Source organism: Dipodomys merriami, unplaced genomic scaffold (genome assembly GCF_024711535.1).
Source record: "Dipodomys merriami isolate MVZ:Mamm:240054 unplaced genomic scaffold, mDipMer1.0.p SCAF_22, whole genome shotgun sequence".
NCBI classification, from domain to species: Eukaryota; Metazoa; Chordata; class Mammalia; order Rodentia; family Heteromyidae; genus Dipodomys; species Dipodomys merriami.
In genome coordinates, this window is record NW_027203604.1 from 8,639,250 (window position 1) to 8,667,193 (window position 27,944).

The 27,944-nt window shown below is 36.4% G+C and overlaps 3 protein-coding genes across 4 annotated transcripts in view; 1 reads left to right on the plus strand and 2 right to left on the minus strand.

The window, feature by feature from the left end:
* The window catches only part of Cenpp (centromere protein P), a 185,557-nt gene that overhangs the window by 55,432 nt on the left and 102,181 nt on the right, over window positions 1–27,944 (plus strand). The window lies entirely within an intron of this gene.
* Omd (osteomodulin) lies at window positions 6,300–17,257 on the minus strand. 2 transcript variants are annotated; one of them, XM_070033267.1, is made up of 4 exons: window positions 16,981–17,257; window positions 11,407–11,497; window positions 8,535–9,478; window positions 6,300–7,864 (listed from the first exon to the last, which is right to left on the minus strand). In XM_070033267.1, exons 3-4 carry the CDS (start codon window positions 9,466–9,468, stop codon window positions 7,551–7,553), a joined length of 1,248 nt encoding a protein of 415 aa, XP_069889368.1. In that variant the 5' UTR covers window positions 9,469–9,478; window positions 11,407–11,497; window positions 16,981–17,257; the 3' UTR covers window positions 6,300–7,550. The 2 variants fall into 2 exon arrangements, with proteins under 2 accessions (XP_069889368.1, XP_069889369.1); XM_070033268.1 differs by lacking the exon at window positions 11,407–11,497.
* Window positions 25,380–27,944, minus strand: part of Aspn (asporin) — a 29,669-nt gene continuing 27,104 nt past the window's right edge. The window contains exon 8 of the mRNA XM_070033269.1: window positions 25,380–26,883. Within this exon, the coding sequence (XP_069889370.1) occupies window positions 26,686–26,883 (198 nt within the window). The 3' untranslated portion in view covers window positions 25,380–26,685. The remainder of the gene's footprint in view (window positions 26,884–27,944) is intronic.

Genomic DNA, 27,944 nt, shown 5'->3' on the forward strand with positions numbered 1-27,944 from the left:
CAGAAGTGGAGCTGTGGCTCAAGTGGTAGAATGTTAGCCTTGAGCATGAAAGCTAAGGGACAGTGCCCAATCCCTGAGTTCAAGCCCCAGGACTAGCACAAAACAAAAGAGCACCAATTTTTTTCAAGTCAAAATTAGGGTTTTGAACCTTTCTAATCAAAGTTTAGACAAATTAAGACTTGAATGTTCAATATTTCTTTCTTGTCCTTTTTCTTGTTGTTTTTTCTCCTCCTCTCCCTCTGTAGGGGAGGATCTCATACAGCCCAGGCTGGATTTGAATAAAAATCATACTGCCTCAGCCTCCCAAGTACGGAGATTATAGGCATGCACCACATGCTGTCTTGAACACTCTAGTTCTTGCTTGAATGTGGATTATTTAATTATGATATTCTCTAATTTAGCATTGTTTCGATTGTTGGTTTTGTCCACAGTTATACTGGGATTGAGTAGAACCTGTGTGGTTATTGATAGTGTTGGATCTTTGCAATATGTGGTTTGTTTTTTACTGTCTGTTCGCTGAATGCTTCCCTCAGTTCCTTGCAATGTGACTTCCTTTATAGGGTAGCTTGCTTCAAAGCCAGAGAAAGGAGTCATCTTTGAACAAGATGGGTCATAATCTTTTTACTGTCAACTTACACCTATCATGTGTATGCTGTTACCCTTGTCATTTTCTGTTGGTTGGAAGAGACACTCAGGGTACATTCTTAGTGGATTGGGGAGGTGATTATACAGGGAAGAATCTAGAATTGTCCACAGTTACACTAGGAAATAGCAAATCTATATTCTTCCTTAGAATCAGCCAAACTATAATGGAGGACACACTCCCTCAAAGTGAAGACCATTCTCATTTCAGATACCATTTATAAGTTCAAGTGATACATGAGATAATTCTCTAGAAAGAACTCACAGAAGGCTACTAGACTCATAAATATGGCTTGCACGGGGAAAGGATAAACATCAGAGTTAGCCAAAGGAACAGATTATAGGGAAAGCTAAGTTGTCCACAAAGGTGAATTCAGCCCCAGGTCAAACCCAGTGCCTCATCCTAAATCACCTGGATAGTCAGTGAAATGGCTATTACAACCCCCAAACTATAAAATTACCCTGTAGTGTCTGAAAGAAACATAGTCCTACCAGGAATGACATAAATTGCCCTCAAGAGATAAGGCAAAACTTTACCTCTATGCTGAAGCAGCCTTTAAATACAGTGCCCAGTTCCAGATAGGAAATGTTTGAAACTGAGTTTGGTTTCCATCCCAGAACAAAATGTTACATTCTAGTATAAAGTCACTTGTTTCCCTTTCCAGGAATAAAAGATGAAGTCTGCCTAATGGCTGTGGAGCAGACATTGTATCTAACTTGAAAGAATTTTCTTTGTGGAATTCTTTTAGGTGACCTTGTTGCATTATATAACCTTGATATCTGGTAGAGCATTTATTTTTTTTTTCTCAGATTTTTCTTTGGACTGTGTTCTTCCATTTCATTGCTTCTCAGCAGTTGGAAACAAAAAAATATATTGAATGAAATTGAGTCTTAAAACAAAGATTTTATAGGAATTAGTATTTTTGGAGATGTTTTAGTTATACTAATAGAGATCCAAGGATATGAGCTAGAAGTCTCTCCATCCTCAATTTCTTCCTCTCATTGTATAGGAAATAGTATGGATTAGGAGTCAGAATAGGTAACTTTCCGTTCTGATTCTATAATTAATTTTCATTTGATCTTGTAGAAGTTCCTTAACTGTGTGTATATAGTCTTTAGTTGTATAGTGGAGTTGCCATTTAACCAAGTAGTTTATGAATTTAATATATCTTTTTTTTTTTTTTTTGGTCTGGTCATGGGGCCTGAATTCTGGGCCTGGGCGCTGTCCCTCAGCTCTTCAGCTCAAGGTTAGTGCTCTACCACTTGAGCCACAGTGCCACTTCGGTTTTTTTCTTTTTGCTTATGTGGTGCTGAGAAATCGAACCCAGGGCCTCATGCATGCAAGGCAAGCTCTCTACCATTGAGCCACCTTCCCAGCCCTTGAATATAATATATCTTGAGATCAATGTCACCCCTTTCAGCATTCTCACCCATTCTTCCCCAACTTATACCTTCCCTCACTCTGAATTTTGTAGGATATAGATTAGATTCTTGATGTATTCTCAGTTCTTTTCTTAGGCCTTTTTCTTACTTGTTGAACTGTAATCTAGTTACAATCTCTCAGACTCTGCACTATTGGTGTACCAGACCTGACAATTCTTTGTTGTGACAATATCCCTAGTTTTTTTTTTTTTTTAAGCCTCAAACATTAGGACTCAGAGTCAGAGTTGTCCCTTTTGTGAACTACTGAGTGACTAGATACTTATTATACCCTTTAGAATCAAACATTCTAAGCTTTTATGACAAACCTATAGTTTAAAGCCTTTTGCAGTACTGGAGTTTAAAGTCAGGGCCTTATGCTTGCTAGGCAGGCACTTTACTGGTTAAACCATGCCTCTAGCACTTTTTATTGGTCCTGAGGCTTAAACTCTGCCTGGGCACTGTCCCTGAGCTCCTTTTTGCTCAAGCTAGCACTTTACTACTTGAGCCACAGTGCCACTTATAGTTTTTTCTATGATTTAATTGGAGATAAAGGGTCTCACATGGTGGGGAGGGAGAGGAGGATGGGAAGAGATGGGAAGGGGAACAAAGGAGGAGGCTACAATGCTTGATAAGAAATGTACTCATTATCTTGCCCATGTAATTGTAACCCTTCTGTACAGTATTTTCACAATAAAAATAAAAATTTAAATTAAAAAAAAAAAGTCTCACAGACTTTTCTGCCCAGGCTGGCTTCAAACCATGATTCCCAGGTCTCAGCCTCCTGAGTAGCTAGGATTACAGGTGTGAGCCACTGGTGCCCAGGTTTTTACTGCCTTTTTTTTTTTAAAGGAATAAATTATGCAATGCCAGTGCTAGAGTTTGAACTTCAGGCCTTTCATTTGGTAGGCAGCTCCCTCAACCCAGTGTTCTTGTTAGTTTTGAGATAGTCTCAGACATAAATAGGAGGTTCACAGTGCAGACTATCTGGGCCTATTTATGCTTCCTGCCATATCAGGGATGACAAGTATGTATCACCACATCTAGATTTTTCTGTTGAGAATGGGGACTCTTGAACTTTTTGCTGAAGCTGATCTGAAACCATGATTTCCCTTCTGATCTTAGCCTCCTGTGTAATTTTAGTTGGGATGACAAGTATTTACCCTTACACCCAGGTATTGATTGAGATGGGGCTTTTATGAACATTCTGTCAGGTCTGGTCTTGAGCTGTGATCCTTCCAAGTTATGAACATTCAGTCAGGTCTGGTCTTGAGCTGTGATCCTTCCAAGTTATGAACATTCAGTCAGGTCTGGTCTTGAGCTGTGATCCTCCAAAGTAGCTAGGATTATAGATGTGACCTATTGGTGCCCAGCCTTGAATTTCATCTTTAATCTCATGCTTATCCTTGAACACTGATCATTGTCCACAGGAGAAAGATGAGAACTTAAGTACTTTACAGACTGAAGAGTGAAAAGGGTGATTATTGATCAAGATGCATTGTATTTGTAAACTGCTTTGTTAAATGGCAATTGCTTTATATAACTACTTAAAAAGGAGGGGAATTATGACTCTATAAAATAGAATTCATGGTAGAAATGTATTTTGTGAATTCAGTTTTCCTTTTAGTGCTAAATCTCTATAATGAGTTTATCACTGAAATATATGAAGTGATTAAAAAATGTGTTCGTGATGTGATACTTATATCTTAGCCGTTAGTCAAAGCTAACAAGCACTATTAGCTTAAAACTAGGCAGATTTATATTTATTGAGCAAACTAGAACATAAAAAGAATGCTGGAATTGTAGATGTTATGATTTAATTTTGTTTCCAGCTGCTGTTATACTTTCCAAGATTTATAAAAAATGGATTTAGCGTCCGGAAACCAGGGTTTTCGTTCCAGCTGTCCTTGGGGATGTATGAATTCTTTGCAAGAGGAAACGCATATAGAAGAGACAAGGCTTATTTGTTTTCCTTGCTTTTTCCCCCCTGTGAAGCCAGTTAGGTCTGTTTCGTTATTTGCATACATCTGTATTTTAGTTCCATGCATGAGGAATAAAGTAAAACTGTATATGTAGTGTTTTGGGGTACTAAACACAGATCAAACATTCTCCACTAGCAAACTTATGAAGGATCCTATATTTTTATTTCCTTTCTTAAAGCTAAATGTGTTGTTTGATACATGTTTATTTGATTAAACTTAGATTTATATTTTATGATATGATTTGATTTGTATTTTGTGAATACTTATAAACAATGTAGCCTATTAATATAATTGCGGTGTAATGAGACTAGTGAGAAAATTTATTAGATTATCATGATTTTATTTTCTGTTTATAACTATCAAGTCAACTGGCCTAGTCTGTAGTTCTGTTACAAGTAACTGTGTCATCTTGATGTACTGTTATGTTCTTCAGTTTTCCCCTGAAAAATCATTTAGGCTTTTATTTTTTATTGTTGTTGTTTAGTTTTTATTCATAATCATAAACTTAACTCTGCAATCGAGCTAGACTTGGAGGAGAATAAGGAAAACATGGGGCCCAAAGAACTGCAGCAAAAGCACAGATTACAGGATATTGCAAGCAGATGGGGTGGAAGGGTGCTCTCCTGAGCTACAGAAGGAAATGGGCTGCTGGTTATACCTTATCAAATGTATTAGAGTTGTCTGCAGTTGGTAATCAGGCTTTTATTTTTATATTTTGTGAGAAACACTTGGGTGGATCTGAGTTCATCAGGGCATTTTTGAATAGCAAAGTAAAGTTATTCACCTTTTTCCTCTTTGAGCCTTGAACTGGACAGTAGTTTGTGATTCAGTTTATGTATACCCTTTCCAGGGAAGAACCTATAATGAGCTATTCTACCTAATAGGAGAAATCTGACTGCCTGTGAAGCAGAGGAACATTCTGGTTTGGAAGCTGGAGGAAAGCCTGCAACCTCATCCTGCTAGGCCCTACTGAAGGGTACTTTGTAGTAGGTATAGGCTTTAAGCACTTTAAGACAACTCCTAGTAAAGTCTCTCTTGTGTATCAGTCTTTTATCTGAGTAGAATATTGGGAGAAACTCAGAGATACTGACTGCATTCTGTTATGACTTCTTACGTTAGGATAAATTGTTTTCTTTGTTAGATACTTAAATATCTGCTTTCTTCAGCTAATTGACACTGAGTACAATTCATCCTTTTGAAGAATACAGTCACTCCCTATTTTTACACATTCCCTTACCTCCCCAGCCTACACAGATAGTACTCTTTTTGTATACAAATTGCCTTGTCTGAATATACCTATAAATGGAGTCATAGGATCAGGATCCTATTGCTGACTTTAACTGACTGAGCATGTTCTCAAGATTCCTTCAAGTTGAAGCATGTATTAATGTTTTGTTACTTTTTATGTCCACATTCTGTCCATTCATCTGTTAATGGACAGTTGGGTGGTTTCTTTTTTGGAGCACTTGAGTATATACTTGAAAGTAGAATTGCTGGTGCATGCTTAACTCTAGCTTAATTTACATTTCCCTAATGGCTTTTCATTAAATTTTAATTGTTCTAGCCTGAACTTTCTTCTCTCTTAAACACCTACAGTCTTTTCTATATATTAACCCCATCATAAATGTTTGAATTTATAACTTAAAATTTTTCAAGAGGGCTGGGAATGTGGCTCAGTGGTAGAACGCTTGCCTTGCATGCCTGAGGCCCTGGGTTTGATTCCTCAGCACCACATAAGAAAAAAGAAAAAAGCGGGAAGTAGCACTGTGGCTCAAGTGGTAGAGCGCTAGCCTTGAGCTGAAGAGCTGAGGCACAGCGCCCAGGCCCCACGACCAGACCCAAAAAATAAATTAATTAAATTAAATAATTTTAAAAAAGTTCTTCAAAAAAAAGTAGCTGAACTTTAACACTTGGTGTCTTTGTTGAAGGTGTGCTTTACTCATACCACTGGTGTTTACTCTTACCCTTGATCCTTATGGTATCACAGTTGCACATTGCCCTTGATCTGTCATACATCATTAAGTCATCTATACTTCTAGTTTAGTGAGGCCAGTTACATGAATCAACAGTTTTGTTCATGTTCATTCTGTGCTGTAAAGGTTGTCCCTCTGGACAGGTAACTATTCTGTTCTTGTTCATGCTACTAACTTAAATATTTAAAGAACTCAAAGATAAAAGAAAGATAAAAAGATATAATTTTATACTGACCTCTCCAGAAAAGTAAAGACTCACATACTTGAACAATACTTCCAAAATATACATTTGGTTATTGCATATTGACCAAACTGTTGTCATATATCTTGAGGCTCCCAAGCTGGAGAACCCCAGAGGCTGAGCTCTATGGATTGCAGTTCAAAGCCAGCCTAGGCAGGAATCTCCGTGAGACTTATCACCAATAAACTTCAAAAAAGCTGGAAGTGGAGCTGTGGTACAGTACTAGCTTTGAGCAAAAAAAGCTCATGGATAGCACCCAGGCTCTGAGTTCAGTATACACACATATACACTTACTCATTCACTCACTCACTATTAGCCTGGTAAAGTAAGAGAGTTAGTCATAACAGACTCTTCATACTAAGGCATACTTAAAATGCTTCAAAATGGCAGATTAAAGAATGTAAGCGACCATTAAGTTTTAAGAGATGTTAAATATTGTCCTTCAAACTTAAAGCTAATAAATAAACCCTGGCTAGTAAGCATAGGTGTTTCTGGTGTATTATGTCCCAAAACAAAGGAATTTATAATATTTTAAGAACTTTATTTTTTGAAATTTAATGTTGGCTTATGAACATAGCAGCAATCTACTAACAGGTCTTTAGATAACTAAAGCAGAGATCATTTTCTAGTTTAATTAGCTATAAGTGAAAAACAATGAATCCCACTTAAAAATGGAACACATTAAGAATATTTTATTTCATAATCTATATGTCTTGAATATGCTGGCCTCTTGAAAATCATAAATACCATTCTATCTTCTTGAGTGATAAGCCAGGGGGTAGATGTCATGGTGAGGATTCATAAATACAACTGTGAAAGCTCTTTTGGAGACAATCACAGAAAACTCTCAAAGAAATGACCACTCCTTATACTGATATACCCTTCTGTTACGCAGCCATCCTCATAATGACCAGAAGGACACAGTTCCCAGGCCCTCACTGCTAAGTCAAATTCCTTCATCTGCCCTAGGAAAATTTCTGTTATTATAAGTAACACTTGCTTTCTTTTTCAGCATGACAATATCTCGATTTTAAAAGTGCAAGAAGGCATTAAAGTTTAGTTTGTTTTTATTCCCACTTGTGTTTCTTGTTTCTGTTTGTAGGATTTGTATCATTCTAAGTAAGTTCTAATACCATGTAATCATATAGTTGCCCAACAACTTAAAAGGCAACTCTAATCTTTACTAATACATAATTCTAGATACATGACTTTGAGCAATATGTGATTAGATTTAAAATTATTCTGAGCTCTTATAAAATCATAAATGTATACCTATACAGTTTCTTGTCATTCTTAAATTTCATAGTAATGAGGGTCAAAGTGCTCTTCACTCCCAGGTTGGCCCTCGTGAGTGTTGTCATGATCTTCATGATCATCCCCATCTTCATAATCATCATCTTGAAATCTCCTGACTTGGGTCTTCAGTTCTATCATTTGACCATCAATACTCCTTTGTTCACCATAATAAATACTGTGTATATGAGGGAAACAGGAAAAGATGTATGAACTGATTGGTTCCTTCAGTCTGTTTTGGTCCACCCGAAGGTATGTTAAATGGTGGTCATATAAAGGGTCAACAGATGGACACATCATTGTCACATTGATATCTGGAAAATACAAATAAAAATTAATCCTTTATTATGTCTGTAGTTTGTTGAGGTTTATGTTATATGTAATAGTTTCGTTAAAATACTTGTAAGTGGAACTATGTTGAATTATTTTTATACTACTTAAATAATAAAATGAAGGAAGTGAAACTGAGTTTTATATTACCTAAATAAATGTGGATTTATCTTTCTGATTGTTTAAACAGACATTCCAAATCTCACTACTCAGGGTATTCAGATTTCTTCACATACTCTATAGTACTTTTTCCAGCACTCAAGGCAGTCAAATTTAATAGAAAAGACTGTATAAACTTAATGATAGACCTTTGTCTGGTACCAATTTTCTGCCATTTCCTGAGCCAGCTTCAAAACAGCCCCTTTCAGTAAATGATTCTATCTTTTAAATATCAAATATTTTAAAAATAATTTGTTGGGTGCTGGTAATCTTAGCTACTCAAGAGACTGAGATCTGAGGACTGTGGTTCAAAGCCAGCTCAAGCAGGAAAGAAATTTAAGCTCAGCTAGCTCTTTATCTCCAATTAATCACCAAAACTCCAAAGTGGAGCCAGTTGTTCAAGTAGTAGAGCTAGCCTTGAGCAAAGAAGTTAAAGGACAGCTCTCAAGCCCTGAGTTCAAGCACTGGGATCAACATAGTAAATTAAATACATACTTTCTATTTCATTATTTTCTAGATAAAGGTGTTCTAAGTTTCTTGGAATGTAGAATGCTTGCTTTAACTTGTTGTGTCCGACGTTGAGCTCGATGAGGTTGGAAAGATTAAAAGTATCATACAAGATATCTTGCAGTTTGTTGTGTGACATTCTTAGAGCATGAAGTTTTGGAAGTTTATCAAAGTAATTCTCTGGTATAGAAGAAATTGAATTATTTTCTAAGGATAGATACATAAGTGAAGAAGGCAATCCAGGAGGCATTGATTCCAATCTGTTATTACATAGGTTGAGCTGCATTAATTTTTCCATATTGGCAAGGGTTTTCTCTCTTAATGTGGAGTCATCAAGGTGATTGTGACAGAGATCGAGCATAGTCAAGTTTACTAGTCCATCCATTGCATTTGGTGGTAGTGTAGAGATTTTATTGTAACCAAGAAGGAGCCTTTCCAGAGATTTCGGAAGAGGAAATGGAAACTCTTCTAAATTGTTATGTTCTAGATGAAGTTGTAGTAGATTTGAAAACTTAGCAAATACACCATAATCAACTTTTTGAATTTTGTTGTGGCTGAGGTTAATTTCTTTAAGATGAGTTGCATTTATGAGTGAATTTGCAGTTACAACCTCAATTTCATTGAACTGAAGGTAGACTTGCTGAATGTGCGTCGGAATATTGGGGATAGTTTTGAGTTTGCGATTGTCACAGTACATAGATGACGGAAAGTTAGTTGGACAAAAGCATTCTCTGGCACAGCCTAAAGTAGGCTGATAAAAAGGAACTCCATATTCAACATTTTGACGAAATTGGAATTCAGGTTCATAATCCTCATTTGGTTCTTGGTCATAATCTTCATCCCATTGGTAAATTTCATATTGGCAATATACTTTGACTCCAAAAAAGAGGAAAAGGACATATACTGGTCTCAAAAAGCCCATGTTTTTTGTTCTATTGCAAGAAGAAAATAGAATATATTATAGAAAACTAAATACAACTCAGAATAATTCCCATAAAATTGGTAGTTATATGAAATGTATTATATCTCTATATAAGAAAAGTATCCTAGAAGAATGAGTGATTTTCAAAACAAAATTAATATGTAAGTAGCAATGTAGTAGAATTTTTTTTTAAGTCACGTAGTGCTTTGAGCCATAACCAGAAGTCTGGTGTTCTAGACTTTTTACTAAACAATCACTGTCTTTTAATAGAATCTCAGTTATCTTTGCTTATTAGAATATAATGACAAGGGTTGTGTTAGCTAGATTATGATGCTCAAAGGAAATCACTCAACAGCACTCTTGTCCCCTCCACTGTAAATGCTGTTTCTATCCTTTGGTGGTGGTCACTACCTATAAGAAGAGTGACTAACAAGTAACTAGAGAACTTTTACCTCATAGGATTATTAGTATTGTCCTCCTCTCTACAACTTCTTTTGATGATACTCTCTTCTGCCCTTTGAAAGAACATGAAATACTCTCTTTCATGTGATAAGATACTTAGAAATAGCTATCGTGTTGTCTTACTGTGTTTTTTCCTCAAGCCTATTTGCAGCATCAAATTTTACTCAGAAGACAGTTTCTAGAATCGAATTATTTTGTCTCTGTCTCAGCCCGAATAACTCCCTTTAATTATCAAATAACACAGCATTTACATCCTACCACTTTGTCATTCCTAGTAGATTAATCTTTGTATTTTTCCTCCTGACTTAATTTTTTCCTATAATACGTTTTTGGAAATACTGAAGTTTGAGTTCAGAACCTTGCATTTGCTAGGCAGGTGGTCTGTCACTTGACCCTTTGACTTTTTAGTTATCTTCAGGTAGTGTCTTATGCTTCCCTTCCATCACCCCAGACTAGCTTGGGACAGTGATCCTTCTGCCTATTCATACCCTCCTCCCTCATAGCTGGAATTACAGGAGCATACTAACATGCTTAGGTTATGTTGAGATGGAAGTCTCAATAAGATCTTGCCCTGGGCTGTCTTCAAACTGTATTCTTCCTGTTTCCACCTCTCAAGCGGTTGAGATTTTATGCATGAGCCTATGTGCAATCTTACTAATATTTTTGAGTTAAGGCCTATATATACACTTATTAAAACCACACTGTATTTCTTCCAGGAGTTTAAACCTAGTGGATGATCAGAGAAGACATATACGTAGTAAAATATAGCAGAAGATCATTGTATGAAAGATTGTAAGGAAGGAAGGCTTCATAGACAACATTGGTTTTGCTAAAACTTAAAATTATAGGAGGGTAGATTAGGCCCTTGATAAGGACCCTGATAAACTGCATTTCACTCCTGTCAGTTAATATGTTTCTTTATCAATAAAATGAGAATTGCAGTTGTTGAACATGATGTCATATGCTTCTAATCCCAGACACTGTGGAGGTTGAGGGAAGAGGAGGAATCCAGGAGGAGATACTGAGAAGTTGAGAATCAGTCTGGCAACATAGTGAAACACTGTCAGGAAGAAGAAAGGAAAGAGGAGGGGAAGTAGGAAGGAAAGGACAATGATATTTCCATTATACTTTGCCTGCTTTTTCTTCTCTGCTTACTTTTATCTTGTATCTATTATATCTGCTTATCTCATTTAGGTAGTTAGGAACATATGAAATATCCATGTAGAAGCATTTTGATGGCATGAGCATTTTTTTTTTCCGGAGACCATTTTTCTCTACCCTTCTCATCAAAGGTTTCATGGGAGAATGAATATCCTAACACAGTACTGTATTAATGAAATGAGTCATCTTCCTATTTATCGAGAATGATATTTCCTAATTTTTATCATAAGTATAATTGAGAAAAATAGTTACTTGAGACATTTTCTGGAACAACCTATTTAAGAAACATCTTGTGAGTCACACCTGTAATCATACCTGTTTGGGAAGCGGAGGGTATGGTGGCATGTGCTGGTTATCCCAGTGACCTAGGAGGCTGAGATCATGAGTATCAAGGTTCCTGGTCAGCCTGGGGAGAAAAGTGTTTGTGAGTCTTCATCTCAAAGGATGAAAGCTGGGTGTGGCGGTATGTGCCTCATATTCTAACTACTATAGGAAGCATAAAATAGGCAAGTTATGGCACAAGCATGGACCTTGGGCAGAAAATACACAAGACTTATGTCAAAATGATCACTGCAAAGAAAGGATGCAGCTGTGACTCACTGGTAGAATGCCTGCCTAGCAATTGTGAGGACCCGAGTGCCAAATCCCAGAATCACTCACCAAAACAACAAAAAACAACCAAAAAAAGATCTGAATTTTTTTTGGGGGGTGGGGGGTCCGGTCGTGGGGCCTGAACTCTGGGCCTGGGCACTGTCCCTCAGCTCTTCAGCTCAAGGCTAGTGCTCTACCACTTGAGCCATAGCGCCACTTCCGGCTTTTTTCATTTTTGCTTATGTGGTGCTGAGGAATCGAACCCAGGGCCTCAGGCATGCAAGGCAAGCGCTCTACCACTGAGCCATCTTCCCAGCCCAAGATCTGAATTTTTTATTTCTCTTCTTGCTCCAAAGAAAAAAATCTATAGAATGTAAATCTGTGTGTTCCATATATGAGCTGTTATTTAAAGTAAAAATCCATTTCTATTCCATGATTTGTCAATGAATTCTCCCCATGCATGTGTGCCTTGGGCCTGCTCATTACCATCACTATAATCCCTTCATTCTCTCAATTTTGAATGCTTCACAATCTGACAATTGTCTTTATTAACTCCAACTGAAATAATGCTATCAGTAAAACCTGAACTACATTGATCCTCTTGAAATATATTGATCCTCTTATTTTTTCCATACCTTCCTTTAACTTAGATCCCATGGTTCATTCCTATTAACATTTGCACACTCCCTGAGCACACTACTCCCTTTCACCTGGAAGACGCCAGTAATTTCCCACCTTCTGTGCCTGACTCACACAGGTGAATAGGCTAGAGAAAAACAATCAAGCAGATTGGCCTCACTGTCTACTTTTTTTTTGGTAGTACTTGGGTTTGAAGTCAGTGCCTCACATTTACTAAGCAGGTACTCTATGACTTGAACCATGACCCCAGCCCTTTTTTCTTTAGTTGTTTTTCAGGGAGAGTGTTATGTTGAACCCAGGGCCAGTTTCAGACTGTAATCTTCCTCTCAGTGATTTCTACGCATACCAGTGCACCTGACTTTTTAGTTGATGTAGAGTTTTGCTAACTTTAGACTGCCTTATAGTCCTCCCTGTATCTTCCTCCCAATTAGATGAGTTTATAGGCATTAGCCTATAATTTCATGCACTTCTTTTAAATTGTCACTTCTTGAGCACAATGAGCACAACCTCAAATGGTACCTGGCTGCTTTTCAGTAGTCTACCCATTCCATTTCCCTTTCTTTTAGAATACTGTTTTTACTTTCTTCTCTTGAACCTAAAACATCATTCTTCATTATTATTATTAATGACCTTGCTTTTTTAAAATTAAGAAAAATAGGATTAAATAATCATCCCTATTATTTTCTTATATCTATTCCTTCTGCAATAAAAATGGCAAAATGGCAATGATTTCGTTTTTTTAATAGAATATGATTTTGAAACTCATGAAGTTTATTTTTGCAAAGCCAAATATATTAGATCTGTGTTTTATTTTCCATGGGATTGATGGTGGATTGCATTTGGCGTAGACTTTGAAGAAATGTTAGTATTCTCACAGAATGAATGAAATGAAGATGATTATTTCCAAAATAGAGTCAGCCAAGTGTAAAGTGTCTGAGAAATGGGAGTTAACTGATGAAGGAGCAAAATAAGATTATTAAAACCATAATCTAAAGGGCTTAAATTCTCTCCTAAATAATATACACTTTTAACCTAATGAATTAATGTATTTGAGCTGGGATCTTTATTTTTTGATAATGGTGTGAACAAAGTATATAATTTCATCCCAAAGGACTGTGTCCAAAGCAGGCCAATACTGCTAAGCTGGAAGATCCCTGTCAGTGTTCATGAGTGTGCTCATTACTTGCTGAGTTATATAAGTGGCTGCATATGATGTGCTTTAGTAAAGTGCTTTTTTTTAGGAGTTTGATTAGTAGTTAGTTTATAATTGTCTTGAACTGTTTTCTCTGAGGCACTCTGCTAAGTTGATAGGAAACACGGAAATAAATAAGCATGGAGAGATGGTCCTCTCTATAAAGAGCAAACAATTTACAGGGGAAAAAAAAACACAAAATGAACCCTAGTCTAAGGCAGATGGCAATATAGTTTATAGCAGGGACAGATAGTACTGTGGGGCCCAGTGGTTGGATCTTTCTTAGGAAAGTCACGTCTTTTATAAATGTCATTTAATCTAGATGATGGAACATTAGAAAAATGGGTATAAATATCTGTGTGTGTGGGGGGGGGGGGAAGGGAGGGAGGGAGAGGGAAATTGGGCTTGAACTCCCGGGCTCACACTCTTTGCTTAGCTTTTTTGCTGAAGGCTAGAACTCTACCACTGTGCCACAGCATTACTTCAGCTTTTTGCCAATTATTGAAGAGGAGTCATTTGGGTTTGTCTGCCCAGGCTGGCTTGGAACTGAGGTGATCAGATCTTAGCTTCCTGAATAACTAGGTTTATGGGCATGAGCTACTAGTTATAAAAATGTTTATACCTTTTATTCACTTGATAACATCTTGCTTATAATTTAATGCTCATTGGTTTTATAGGACTTCCGGTACTCTTTTTAATTTTTTTTTTTTTTTTTTTTTGGTGAGTCATGGGCTTGAACTCTGGGCCTGGGCGCTGTCCCTCAGCTCTTCAGCTCAAGGCTAGTGCTCTACCACTTGACCACAGCACCACTTCCGGTTTTCTGGTGGGTTATTGGAGATAAGAGTCTCACGGACATTCTTGCCCCGGTTGGCTTTGAACCGAGATCCTCAGATCTCAACCTCCTCACTAGCTAAGATTACAGGGCGTGAGCCACTGGCGCCCAACCTCTTTTTAATTTTTTTTTTTTTATTATCATTAAGTAGTTGTACAAAGAGCTTTCAACTCACCAGGTCTCATTATGAGTACAGTACATCCTAATTACCCCATCCATTTTTATCTCCCATCTGTCCCAATCCCATTCAGACCTTCAAGTTATTTGTTCTATACTCTTTTTAGTATAGCAGTGAACTTTAAAATATATCTGTCCAAAGACGAGCGCCAGTGTCTCATGCTTGTAATACTAACTACTTAGGAGGCTAAGATCTGAGGATAGGGGTTCAGAGCCACCCCGGGCAGGAAAGTCCAAGAGACTTTTATCTCCAGTTAACAATCAGAAAACCAGAAATGGTGCTGTAGCTCAAGTGGTAGAGTGCTCACCTTGAGCTAAAGATCTCAGGGACAGTGCCCAGGTCCAGAGTTCAAGCCCCACGACCCCCCCCCCAAAAAAAAATCTGTCCTACTTTATTTCAGTTTCAATACAGCGAGTGAAATTGGGTTCTGTGAGTCTACTTTCTTATTAAAACATGAAGATGTGAGCTGAGAGGCAGAGATGGGCCTGGCCCTAGCATTGGGCCAAGCCACACAGGGCTCTGCCACACAGATGAACTTGGAAAAGAGTGTTGCTTGTGCACATTCAGTCTGAATTTAATCGTTGTGTTAAGACAGTTAGCAACTATCAATTAGCCATCTTATCTTTGGGAATTAATCTGTTCTTAACAATTATACAGATTACTGTTATAAAAAAGATAGTTGGGTATCTTTAGTCCCATACTTAATTATAACTAACTTTGACTTAGAATTTAAAAAAAAAATCTCATAACTAAAGCCTCTCTGAAAATAAAGAAATTCTTTGTCTTGCCTCCTTTTGGTCATTATGAACACTAGAAAGAAAACCTTTCCCCAAAGAACAATCTTTCTTCTATACTAAACATTCCCTCTACATGTGTGATTCTGTAATGCTGCCTTGTCTTGTTTCTCTTTTACTCTGCATATTTCTGAAATGAAATCTGGCCTGTTTCTATCCATGTGCCTATTATCTACTGTTTCTTCTCGTAATAATTTCCCGTTACAATTATCTTAATTTCATTTTATGTAATGAATCTCTTCTCAGACATTTGCTAATTTTGCACATTTTGTTATGACTGCTTTTCATATTCCACACCTATGCCTTCTTCCCTGTGGGGATAACTCACAGCAGAACAGTATAACTTACTATTAGACCCCCTCATTCCTGACCTCTAATCTTCAACAGGATCTAGTTAATGCAAGGGTTGATAAAGTACAGATTGTATCTTGTTAATAGTGCTGTGAATAATGTTGATTTCTTACACATAGTAGGCTCTTTATATAAACCACCTTTGTCTATTGAATACTTCTCCATGATAATATACTGTATTCCTTACTTATCTGTTCTATTGCTAGAAAAAATATGTGAAAAAGAAAATCTAAAGGTCTGTGTATTACTAAGTTTTAAATTGTTTCCATAGTGTGAAATTTTTCATACATAATAAAAGCTTTTATGTGTTAACATTTCTCTTACTTGTAGAAAACTCATATTTTCATCAAGACAGGTTCTAGTTTAAATTATTATTAATATAACAGATATACTTGGTTCTGGACAGAAACATCACAACATTTTACTATTTTAAAGATGTAATTGTTTCATCAGTATGCCATAGAGACCAGTATGTAAGAAATGAACCATTAGAAAAGTTAAACTGCAGTGCAAATCTAATTTTTCAGGATAGCCAAAATCAATGTTCTCATGTTCCTGTCTTGCAGTGGCCCAACAGAAAGTCTGTTCCTGGTGTGTCTATTTTGTATTTTATCTTAATAAAGATGTGGTGAACACTCAAAAAAAAAAGAAATGAACCATTAGTATATATTTCAAATTTTATCCAAAACAATTTAAAATTTTACTTTGTAAAATTCTTTGAATATTAAAATATCATTGTCTTAATTATTTTTAGCCATAATACACTTGAAATCTTAACCAACTTAAGCCCAATAACTAGCTTCTTGAATAAACAGATAATATATTCATATCTCTCCTAAAGAGGTGAAAGTAAAAGCAAAAACATTATATATCAGGATTTGAGTGATAAATTTTGAGAAACTCTTGCATGAAATTTGTACAAATGCCCATCTTCCCTAACCATACTCACTAGCATGGTCCAGATTTGTAGATCAAAAAGCTTTACCACATTTTTTGCCATTTAAAATTGAGAATGAAAAACAGATCCCTCAAAGTAAGAGATTGATTTCTTTAGCATGAAAAGGATCTTTCCCTACTTAAAAGAAAATCTAATCTAAGATTGGTTGGTAATTTAGAGTTAGAAATTTAATCTTACTCTGCTTATCTTCTTCCCTGAGTATTTTGTCTAAGCAAAATTTTAATGTAGCTTTAACCGTATTTTGTCTCCCCAAATTGTGCCACTATGATATTTGCAGTCTTAATACTAAACAAATACAATATACTATAACAGTAGGAATAAGTTCTTTAAAGGTTGAAAATTATTTTATCATACCTGTAGAAATTGCTTTAGCTTTCAGGAGTTGATGAGTTTGCAAATCCTTTGAGTGAATCAGAAATTCCTAAATTCTTTAACTGAGTTTCTTAAAAATTCACAGTAACTCTGTGTCCAGACAGGGCTGTCCATTGAATTACTGTAGCAATTTAAGCAAATACAATCTGCTTGGAAAACACTTGGATTGAATTAAAATTCTGTATTTCTTTTCATTATACAAAACTTTGTGGATTCAAATTAAGATGTTTGTACTCTTGGTAAGATTTATGTGGTTTACTTCTTTCTTTTCCCCTTAATTTTGGTTTGAGGTGTGGTAAGAATTTCCTCTAATATGAAAGGCAAACAGAACTAAATGAAACAACATGTACTGATTACTGTTTTTATTTTCATTTTTATGCCAAGGAATTCTTCACATTAAAATTCACTGTGACCTGGAGCCCAGTGTCTCAGCAAATTTAAGGTGGAGCTCAAAATTGTCCTTAGTCCCTGGGTTTCTAGCACCACATCAATGCTTCCTTTTGTTACAACAAGAAGTCAGAAATATGGTATTTCACATCAGGCTTATTTCTTTCGTAATGCAGTAGATTGTCATTGTAATCTCAGACTAAAGATAGAATTTTTCCATACTAAGACTTAATTATTTTTTCTGTCAATCCCTTTATTCATCTTCCTTCCAAATATAGAATGCCTACTAATGACCTTTAAAAGAAAAATGAATTCCTTGGCTATGGAAATCAATGCCTTGGACTCAACATAATTGTTGTACAGAAGATAATTTTATAGTATTGAACATAAGCAAATGAAAAGCTTCCATTGCCCAGTAGTCATTGACTTTACAGATTTAGAAAGTTTCCTATTTTACTGAATTATTCTCCTTAAAAATAACAGCTAACTAGCTTGCTTTCAATGCTAAGAGAGAGAGAGAGAGAGAGCAAGGGCACGAGCGAGCGTGTTTTCATGCTAATGCTAATATTTAAACAGAGTTAGCTGTGTCTTTTGGCAGATGATACTGAGTTCATTTGGGGGGATTCTTTCAAGCTTGAGCAAATAAGGTAAAGTAAATCCAAGAGTCCATTTTTGGTTCCTCAAAAACAGTGTTTTCCATTAAGACTTTACAAAGAACACACAAGATTTATTTTGTTATATTTCAGATTTTTTTTAAAAAAGCATTCAGTGTTTCAAATGATGCTTTGGCGGTATTATAAAATTCTAGTCTGTTATTTGAGACATTGGTATGTAAAACGTGGCAGACCACATTTGGGCCAGGATTCCATTTTGTTACCGATCCTTCCCATATGTTTTCTGTTAGTGTCTTTGTTCTTAAACCTCAAGCTTCCACACTAGGAAAAGAGAACACATCTGTGTTCTTCCAAAAGTTTTTTTTTATTACTTCCCCTTGTAATTCTCTTGAAAATTAATTTAAAACCAATCATTTAATTTTTATGTAATTAATGAAATGTGTGATTTGAAGTTAGAATAGTTTGTGTTTCCAACAAATGTTTAAAAAAAGATTTATTGGTAAATAACTAGATTATATACAATCAAAAGTGTCTAAAAGTTTTAAATAATTTGACAGTGCCTGTGAGGTCTAAGTTGGCAGTGATTGAGAATGAGGGAGTGGATGGTATAGAATCAGAACTTCACGGAAAATAGGAGTTGTGAGTGCTAGTTGGTGATCACTGATTTAGTTAGGAGGTTTGAATAGTAGCAGTTGGTTAGAAAAGTAGAACAAATTGGTGAAAAGTGTAATTATATAGTATAATTAAGCTTATATTATAATTTGCAGTCGATAGTTTCTCAAAGCAGAATGGCATAGTGCTATCTAGGAAAGGCCCTCCTCTAACCTGATGAATTAATGTAATAGGTATGACAAGTCCTCATTCATTCAACTTTTTTTTCATAAAGGACCTACTTTAATAAAATTTTGGGTGCTGAGGACTCAGCAACGAAAAAGTCTGTTATCATAGTGAAGAAAGAGAAAAATAAACATTTTTCCAGTGGAGAAAATAAGCCAAGGTAGAAGGATAGGAGGAGAAAAAAGAATGAGGCAAAGGGTACAGATTACTAGTTCTGTTACTGCTCTAACTATAAACTTGAATAGAGCAATTAAGTTATTGTGTGATGGATGATAGGAACCAAGTGTCACACTTTGAAGTGCAGCGTTATAGATAAGCAAGAGCAGGTGGTGTGAATGCTCCAGGTGTTAATGAATTAAGAGTTGGACACAGCAGTATGAATCAATGTTTAGCTAAATATACATACAGGGATAATTGTATATATGAATGTATGAAGGGACTAGTATATATGTATATGACCTTGCTTTAAAACTGCAAGACTTCTTGTTTCTAATACTACTCTAGTACCACGGCTGCTTTTTGGAAAAATGACTGATTCTAAGAGAACTAGGGTAGAGAAAGTGCAAAGTAGAGCTAGAGCAACAGAGTAGTACTAAAAGGAAAGAAGAAAACACTCAGAGGGATCTGGTTCAGTTCTGTGCCTGCCCTCAGTTTTACTATGAACCCAAGATTGCTTTAAAAAAAACACAAAATCTATTCATTAAAAATAAGAAGAAAAGCCAGGCGCCCGTGGCTCATGCCTGTAATCCTAGCAACTCAGGAGGCTGAGATCTGAGTATTGTGGTTCAAAGCCAGTCTGGGCAGGAAAGTCCATGAAACTCTTACCTCCAGTAAACCGCTCAGAAAAACCAGAAGTGGCTTGTAGCTCAAACAGTGGCTTGTGCTCGCCTTGAGCTGAAGAGCTGAGGGACAGCGCCCAAGCCCAGAGTTCGACCTACGACCGACAAAAAGAAAAAAAAAGAGGATTCCAACCAGTTACTGATGGCTTACACCTGTAAGCAACCAGGAGGTTGAGATAGGATTTTGGTTTGAAGCTAGCCAGAGCAGGAAAGTCCATGAGATTCTATTCACTACTTAACCAGCAACAAGCTAGAAGTGGAGCTGTGAGCCAAGTGGTAGAACACAAGCCTTGAGCAAAAAAAGCCAAAGGACAGAGCCCAGCCCCTGAATTCAAGCCCCAATACCAGCACTAAGTTAAAAGGGTATTTGAGATAATGTATATAATTTAGATACTTAGGTCTGAATTTTGTGAGGGAGCAAGCCATGTTGTTTTCCAAAGGTAAAAGACAAGAATCAAAGCAAGGTAGTGAGCACCAGCATCAAGGTAGATGTGTGGTTAGAATAATATTGTTTTAAAAATGGGATCTTGCTATGTTGCCCAAGCCTGTCTGGAACTTATGGGCTCTGGAACTTCTCCCACATCATTCTGTCAAATAGCTGGGACTGCAGATAATTTACCACCACCTCTAACTAGGAACCATGTTTGCAAGGTAAATATAACACTTAATAAATGAGCTATTTCTAACAGCAGGCCATTTGGGCAGCATTATGGAACTATCTGAACACTAAATGTCACATTTGCCCAGCAAACACAGTCCACAACTTTGTGTATCTGCCCCTACAGGGATCTGAGGAGCAGCTTGCTTTTCCTTCATGTACTTTTTCTGTATATGTTCACACACACACACACACACACACACACACACACACACACACACACACACACACACACACACACACACACACACACACACACACACACACACACACACACACACACACACACACACACACACACACACACACACACACACACACACACACACACACACACACACACACACACACACACACACACACACACACACACACACACACACACACACACACACACACACACACACACACACACACACACACACACACACACACACACACACACACCCCTTACCTTCTGTCCTATATAAGCCAGAAGTTTCAATGTGTGATAACAAGTCCAGAATTGCTAGAGCTGCTTGTTAAAAACTTAAGATCTAGCATCTCTACATTCTACACCTAGGAAACCAGACTCTCAGAGAAAGGGCCTAGGAACTTCCACTCCTAAGAAGTGCCCCAAGTGTTGTGAAAACATGCAGAAGCACTGATTCAAATGTCTCCTCTCCCCTAATTTGACCCTTTCTTAATTGGACCCATTGCTAAATCTTTTGTACCCTGCTTCAGATTTTTTTTTATTTTTTTGGGTCCAGTCGTGGGGCCTGAACTCTAGGCCTGGGCGCTGTCCCTCAGCTCTTCAGCTCAAGGCTAGCACTCTACCACTTGAGCCACAGCGCCACTTCCGGCTTTTTTTTTATTTTTTCTGCTTATGTGGTGCTGAGGAATTGAACCCAGGGCCTCATGCATGCAAGGCAAGCGCTCTACCACTGAGCCATCTTCCCAGCCCCAGATTTTTTTTTAATCTGTTCATGTCTTGTCAAAGTATCCAGATATTCTGAGTAAAGTCTTGCTCAGATATTCTAAATAGGGTCTTACTTAGTTTCCTTGTGTTTATATACACTTTCTTCATCCCATTTTCTTATTTTATACAAAAATTAATCTGATTATACAGTGCTTATACTTTATATCCTCCAGTGCTGTTTCATTTTGTATATTTTAAAATCGTTGGATGGGAGGAATTTGAATGTTCTCACTACAAAGAAATGATAATTATGGAAGGAATTAGGCTAATAATCCTATTAATTAACATAATGTATACATGTATGAAAATATCACACTGTAACACATATATACAAATTATTGGTCAATAAAATGAAGAATAAGTTAATTCTCATTATTGATTTTCAACTATGGAGAAGTGGAGAAGATTTGACCTTGTATATGCCCACACTTTTCTCTCCATTAGCTTTACATAGCCATATTCTTGCCTCGCTAAGACTTTTATAAGAGCTTTTGCTACTGAGAATGCAGGCTCCTCACAGCTCAGTCTCCTTGATAAATAACTCCTGCTTATTTTCTAGGTTTCATCTTACTCCAGTTGTAATCAACTACAAATTTAATTGATTTCTCCCTTAAGGCTAAACTCTCAGTAACCTCCATGATTCACCCTCTTCTCTATTTTCTGAATAGTTTCTTAATATCCTGCCTGTTTGTGATGTCCCTAGAAAACTGACCCTGTACCAATCCAAGAATTATTTGTGTGTGTGTGTGTGTGTGTGTGTATAAGTATAGTATCACTGAGAAAACACAGTAACTAGATGGTTAAACAGGAGAAAAAAGGGAAAAATGGAATAAGAGGTTCTTATCCTTAATTAAACATCTGAGTTACCTGAATCACAATACCATTTTCTGCCAAGTCTTTCCACAGATACTTTATTAATATAGAAGCAAATATATATATTAAAAAGCCATTTTCAAAAACTGGGAATTTTAGCATTGTAATTAACATTATTGATACATAGTATGATGAGTAAATGCTGTTCTTTCATCATCATCATAAAGATTTTCTAATATTATGAAGTGACTTACATACTTTAAAAGTATATATAGCATTCTGCTTGTCCAATTTTCAAATTTCCATCCCTTTGTTTTTCTAATTTTTTTATTAGTCTAGCAATGTGTTCCAACTTTTCCTTCTAGTCAGTTGTCATTTTCCAATTTTTTAAAATATGATTAGTAACAATAGTATGAAAGTAAAAATATTTGGCTTTTTTTTTGCTTTGTATTTATTTGCAGACTTCTGTGGCATATTAGAATAAGACTGCCCTCCCATGGTGAAAATTGGGTAACTTGACCAGTTTTGTATGCTTGTTGGGGGGGAGGGAGGATACTCTGAGTTATTATCTTTTTTAATGGGATAGAAGAGAATAAAATAAAAATAGTTAAAACCCTATATATACCCTATGGAAATGAATTGATGAGCCCTAAAAAAAGACTTGTAGAAACATGTTTGTAGTAGCTTATTCACAATATCCCACAATTGGTGATACTCAAATGACCCTCAGTGTTAGAAAGGGTAAGTACTATTCAACAATAAAAAGAATGATAACACATGATATTATAGATGTATTTCTATGTCATTTTTTAGCATGTTAAATTTAGTCTAAAACTTGTATACATATTCCAGTTTGGGTTAAAGGAGGTATCTCCTAACATGGTTAGTATAACCTAACTTTATGTGTAAATTGTAACCTAATTTGATATGTTGGCAGACTGTGTGACCTATTCTAACAGTAGTTGACTCTCCATTAATCAACAGAAACCTACCATTCAAACTACATTCAAGCTATTAAACTAGTTTGACCATTTACTTCCATTTCTGTACTTCACTTTCTTCTATTTGTACATATAATCTCCCCTGTGTAAGGCAGAATATCCTTAATGATTTTCATCTCTGTTGCTTTATTGTAAAATCTAAAAGAAGTTAAGATTTACAAAGCCAAATTTGTTGTAATCTTCTCACTTAAAGAAGCCAGACACTGGTTATTCATGTTTGTAATCCTCACTATTCAGGAGGCTGAGATCTGAGAATTTACGTTCAAAGCCGGCCTGAGCAGACAAATCCAAAAAACTCTTAAATCTCCAATTAACCAATAAATGGCCAGAAGGGAAAATGTGGCTCAAGTGGTATATACAAGTCTTAGCAGAGAAAAAAAAAGTCAATCTAGAGTACAAGGCCCTGATTTCAAACCCTAGTACCAGCACCAAAAAATAAAAATTTTAAACATTTAAAAGAAGCAAACGAAAATAGTAGCTAAAGATTTATATATATGAGTTCATTTCTTTGACGTTCAAGAACAGATACAATAAATCGACAGCAATGTATATTACAAAATTAGTGTCTTAGGCCTAATAATGTAGGATAATAAATGTATATCTCCACATTTGATCTGCTTTGCCCAAAGGTGCTATTTGCATTATACCATATACAGAACTTAAAATATAGCAAAGCTCTCATCAGAGTTTAAACTATTAAGCTTTAAAAAAAAATGTTGAAAAATTTTATGAACTTGGATTAGGCAGCAGTTTCTTCTGTGACCCAAAAGTTCAAGCAGTAAAATAAACTAGAAGTCATCATTAAAACCTGTTTGAGTCAAAGGACAAAAACTAAAAAGTGAAAAAGAAGCCTTAGAATGAGCCCTCCATGTAGAACATAGATTTGCCAGGAAGGGAGTGGGGATAGTGTTTTGATGGTTATATGACTTGTTTTTGTGGTGACAAAAATGCTCCAGTATTAATTATGGTGAGTGTACAACTCTACAGTAAGGACCATTGAATTGTATGCTTTAATTTTTTTTAATTGTATGCTTTAAATGGTTGAATTATATGTGAATTTTATCTCTTACTCAAAGATGATGCTGGACCAGTTGAGTCACAATTCTAGTTTTGTGAATTTTATCAATAAAACTTTTACTAAAAAAAGTTAAGGAATGGGCTGTGGTGTATGTGTCTAATTCTAGCAACTCTGGACGTTTCAACCTAGAAGAGTTGTCTTTCAAAGCCATCTTAGACAGAAAAGTCTGCAAGTCTTCATCTCCAACTAACCAATAAAAAACCTGGGCTGGAGACATATTTCAAATGATAGAGCATTATCAGTAAGCAAGAAAGCTGAGCAAACATGAGGCCTTGAGTGCATGCTGAAGTTCAGTAACCATGCTGTGAAAAATGAGACCTTCCTTATTTACCTCTTCTTAACCTTGATAGCCAACCCCCTCTCCTCCTTGTGTGTACACACACACACACACACACACACACACACACCTATACCTGTAATCGAATTCTCTCCTTGTGTGCACACACACACCACCACCACCACCACCACCACCACCACCACCACCACCACCACCACCACCACCACCACCCGTAATCTGATTCTCTCCTTATATCCTAAGTGTATTTTTGAGGTTGTTTGAGGTAAGGACAAAGGATGAACCAATTCGTCAATGAGACTCAATAGACACTATGGTAGGAATGAGCTATACAACCTAGGGGGAGGGATACCAGGAAGGGGAAAACTGGAAGAGAATGAGGGAGGGGGTAACACTGTTCAAAAGGAAATGTACTCCTTACCTGGCTCTTGTAACTGTAACCCCTCTGTACATCACCTTTACTTTTTAAAGATGATCTCTTGTATAGCACAGGAATTACATGTTGTGTTTTAGTGTTGTTATGGAGGATAAACATTAATGTTGCTTTAAAAATGTTACATGCAATTTTTTTTTTTTTTTTTTTTTGCCAGTCGTGGGGCCTGAACTCTTGCCCTGGGTGCTGTCCCTCAGCTCTTCAGAGCTCAAGGATAGCGCTTTACCACTCAAGCCACAGCACCACTTCTGGCTTTTTCTGCTTATGTGGTGCTGAGGAATCGAATCCAGGGCCTCACACATGCAAGGCAAGCACTCTACCACTGAGCCACCTCCCCAGCCCTACATACAGATTTTTTTAATTAAATTTTTTGAGTGGGAGAAGAAAAAATAAATCTAAGAATACTTCAAACTAGTATCTTAAAGATTCCCTTAATTTCCAATTGTACTTATTTTATGTTGAATACCAATAAAGAACACATAAATTACTCTTTAATTTTTGCACAGTTTTGAGCTTTTATTTTTTTAATCTGATACTCTGCCTTTTCTGTTAAGCCAGGTATGATTCTCAGTTAACATGTCTGTTTTTGAGGATAAAAATTGTTGTAGAATTGATAGATATCAAGATGCTTCCAAGCAAAGTCTTCCAAATGGACATCCTGAATATGTTCCTAGTTGAGGTGACAGCGTTACTTACATAACCTAACAATTGACATGCTACTAAAAGCTTATAATAACTGATCATAAAAAATGAGTTACAGATTTTACATAAACTCTTAAAATGCATTTTAACAGTTTTTTTTCTTTTTTTTCTTTTTGCTTATGTGGTGCTGAGGAATCAAACCCAGGGTCTCATGCATGCAAGGCAAGCACTCTACCACTGAGCCACCTTCCCAGCCCATTTTAACAGTTTTTATAGTTAATAGTCCCCAAACCAGCTCTTATGAAGTTACCTATTCAGTTGGTAATGCACACTGAAAGTTATATTCTAAGAGTTCATTTATTTATTTTTGTTTGCTTCTTTTTGCTGGTACTGGGTATGTAATCACTATCTCAAGCTTGCTTTGCTTGCTTGCTTGCTTGCTTGCTTGCTTAGTGCTTTGTCACTTGAGCCATGCTTTCAGCCTAGCTTTTTGTTAGTCAACTGAAGATGGAGTCTCATGGACTTTTGTGCCTGGGCTGGCTTTGAACCATGATCCTCCAGATCTCAGCCTCCTGAGTAACTAACATTACATGTGTGAGCCTCTGGTGCCTGCCTAAGATTTTAATCATAAAAGATGGGCTCTTACACATGAGAATTTTAATATGATTATATTGAACCATACTTCAATATGATTAGAAATATTACAGTACTATCCAAGTTTTTAAAGAGAATAGACTACTCTTCATATAGCTGTCCTTTTCAGTCTTGGTTTTTTAACAGCAAATGAGAGAGCACAAATGTTACTAAGTCAAGCATTTCATTTACAGTACAATTCTGTTAATGCACTTGGTAACAAATGGTTAAATAATGAATGTCTTTTTTTATTGAAAGAGGAATATTCAAGCAAGATACTTATATAAAATCATTTGTATGCAAAAGGAAACTGCAATAGATGCTTATTTCTGTTAATCCTTGTATATCAATAGTTTGGCAAAATTCTGTTGAAATTTTTTGTCATTTACCACTTGGGATAAATTTTTGCTTATATTATATCACCATTATTAGTCAAGTTCAAGTTTTCCAAATGTAAAAAAATGTTGAATTACACACACTCAATGGACATTACTAATTATTACTTTCTGAAGTTCCCAAGCTGAACACTCATTCTGCTTAGAACACAACGGAATGTTGCAGGTTGTATTTCCCAGTACTTCATTGGGTTGTTGAATAAACTTATTGCACTATACAAAGATTTCTTCATCTTTGGTATTGTTGGACAGAAGTCATTCACTCCCACTTTTGTAATTGAATTAGAATGAAGGAAGATTATCTGTTAGAGAAGAGGGGAAAAAAGACTAAGTTTAAAATACTGAGTAAATATAAAAGAAACACATTCTATTAAGTCAGCTTTTCTTTCCTTTCTCCCTCTGCTCCCCTGTTCAACCACTAAGCTACACTCCCACTTCTTTTTTAAAATATTTTTTAGTTTTTAAGTTACTATAAAACTGATTTACAGGGGCTGGGAAGGTGGCTCAGTGGTAGAGCGCTTGCCTTGCATGCATGAGGCCCTGGGTTCGATTCCTCAGCACCACATAAGCAGAAAAAAAAAAAGCCGGAAGTGGCACTGTGGCTCAAGTGGTAGAGTGCTAGCCTTGAGCTGAGGGACAGCACCCAGGCCCAAAGTTCAGGCCCCACGACCGGACCCCCCAAAAAAAATGATTTACAGAGGGGTAGCATATAGTTATGTAAGTCAGGTAATAAGTACATGTCTTTTTGGACATGTACTCATCCCTTCACTCTTTCTGACTCTTTGATATTTTAATTTCTGAGACAGTCTTGCTGAGTTGCCCTAGCTGACCTCAAACTTGAGAGCCTCCTGCCTTGCCTCCTGCGTAGCAAGGATTATAGTTGTACACCAGTGTGAGTGGCTATGGTTATCATTCATGGCTTTATTCATCTGTTTATTTAACAATGGTTTGCCTATATTTTTCATGTAAAATAGATATATTCATTTACACATTATATAACTTATAGAACTGAAGCTCACATAATTTACAAATATGTGTCCTGAAGATGCATTATGGAGGATGGAACTCAGGCTGAGAGACACTGCCTAGTCTGGTTGGCCACTTTGCTTCTCCCACTTTTCCCTTTCTGCACAGTTACTTCTATGCCATATTTATATTTGTTTAAAAATATTAGAAATGGGCAGAAGAATTAATTTCAATGCTCTCAAGAATTTGACTCATTCTATAAATGCAAAGAAACAGCATTTTCTGTTATTAAAGATATAGAACTGATTTTTATGTTTTATAGAAAAAACATCTGACATATATATTTGTATTAGAGCATCTGAATCTTTCTTTTGCACTAATAGATATATCAACTTTG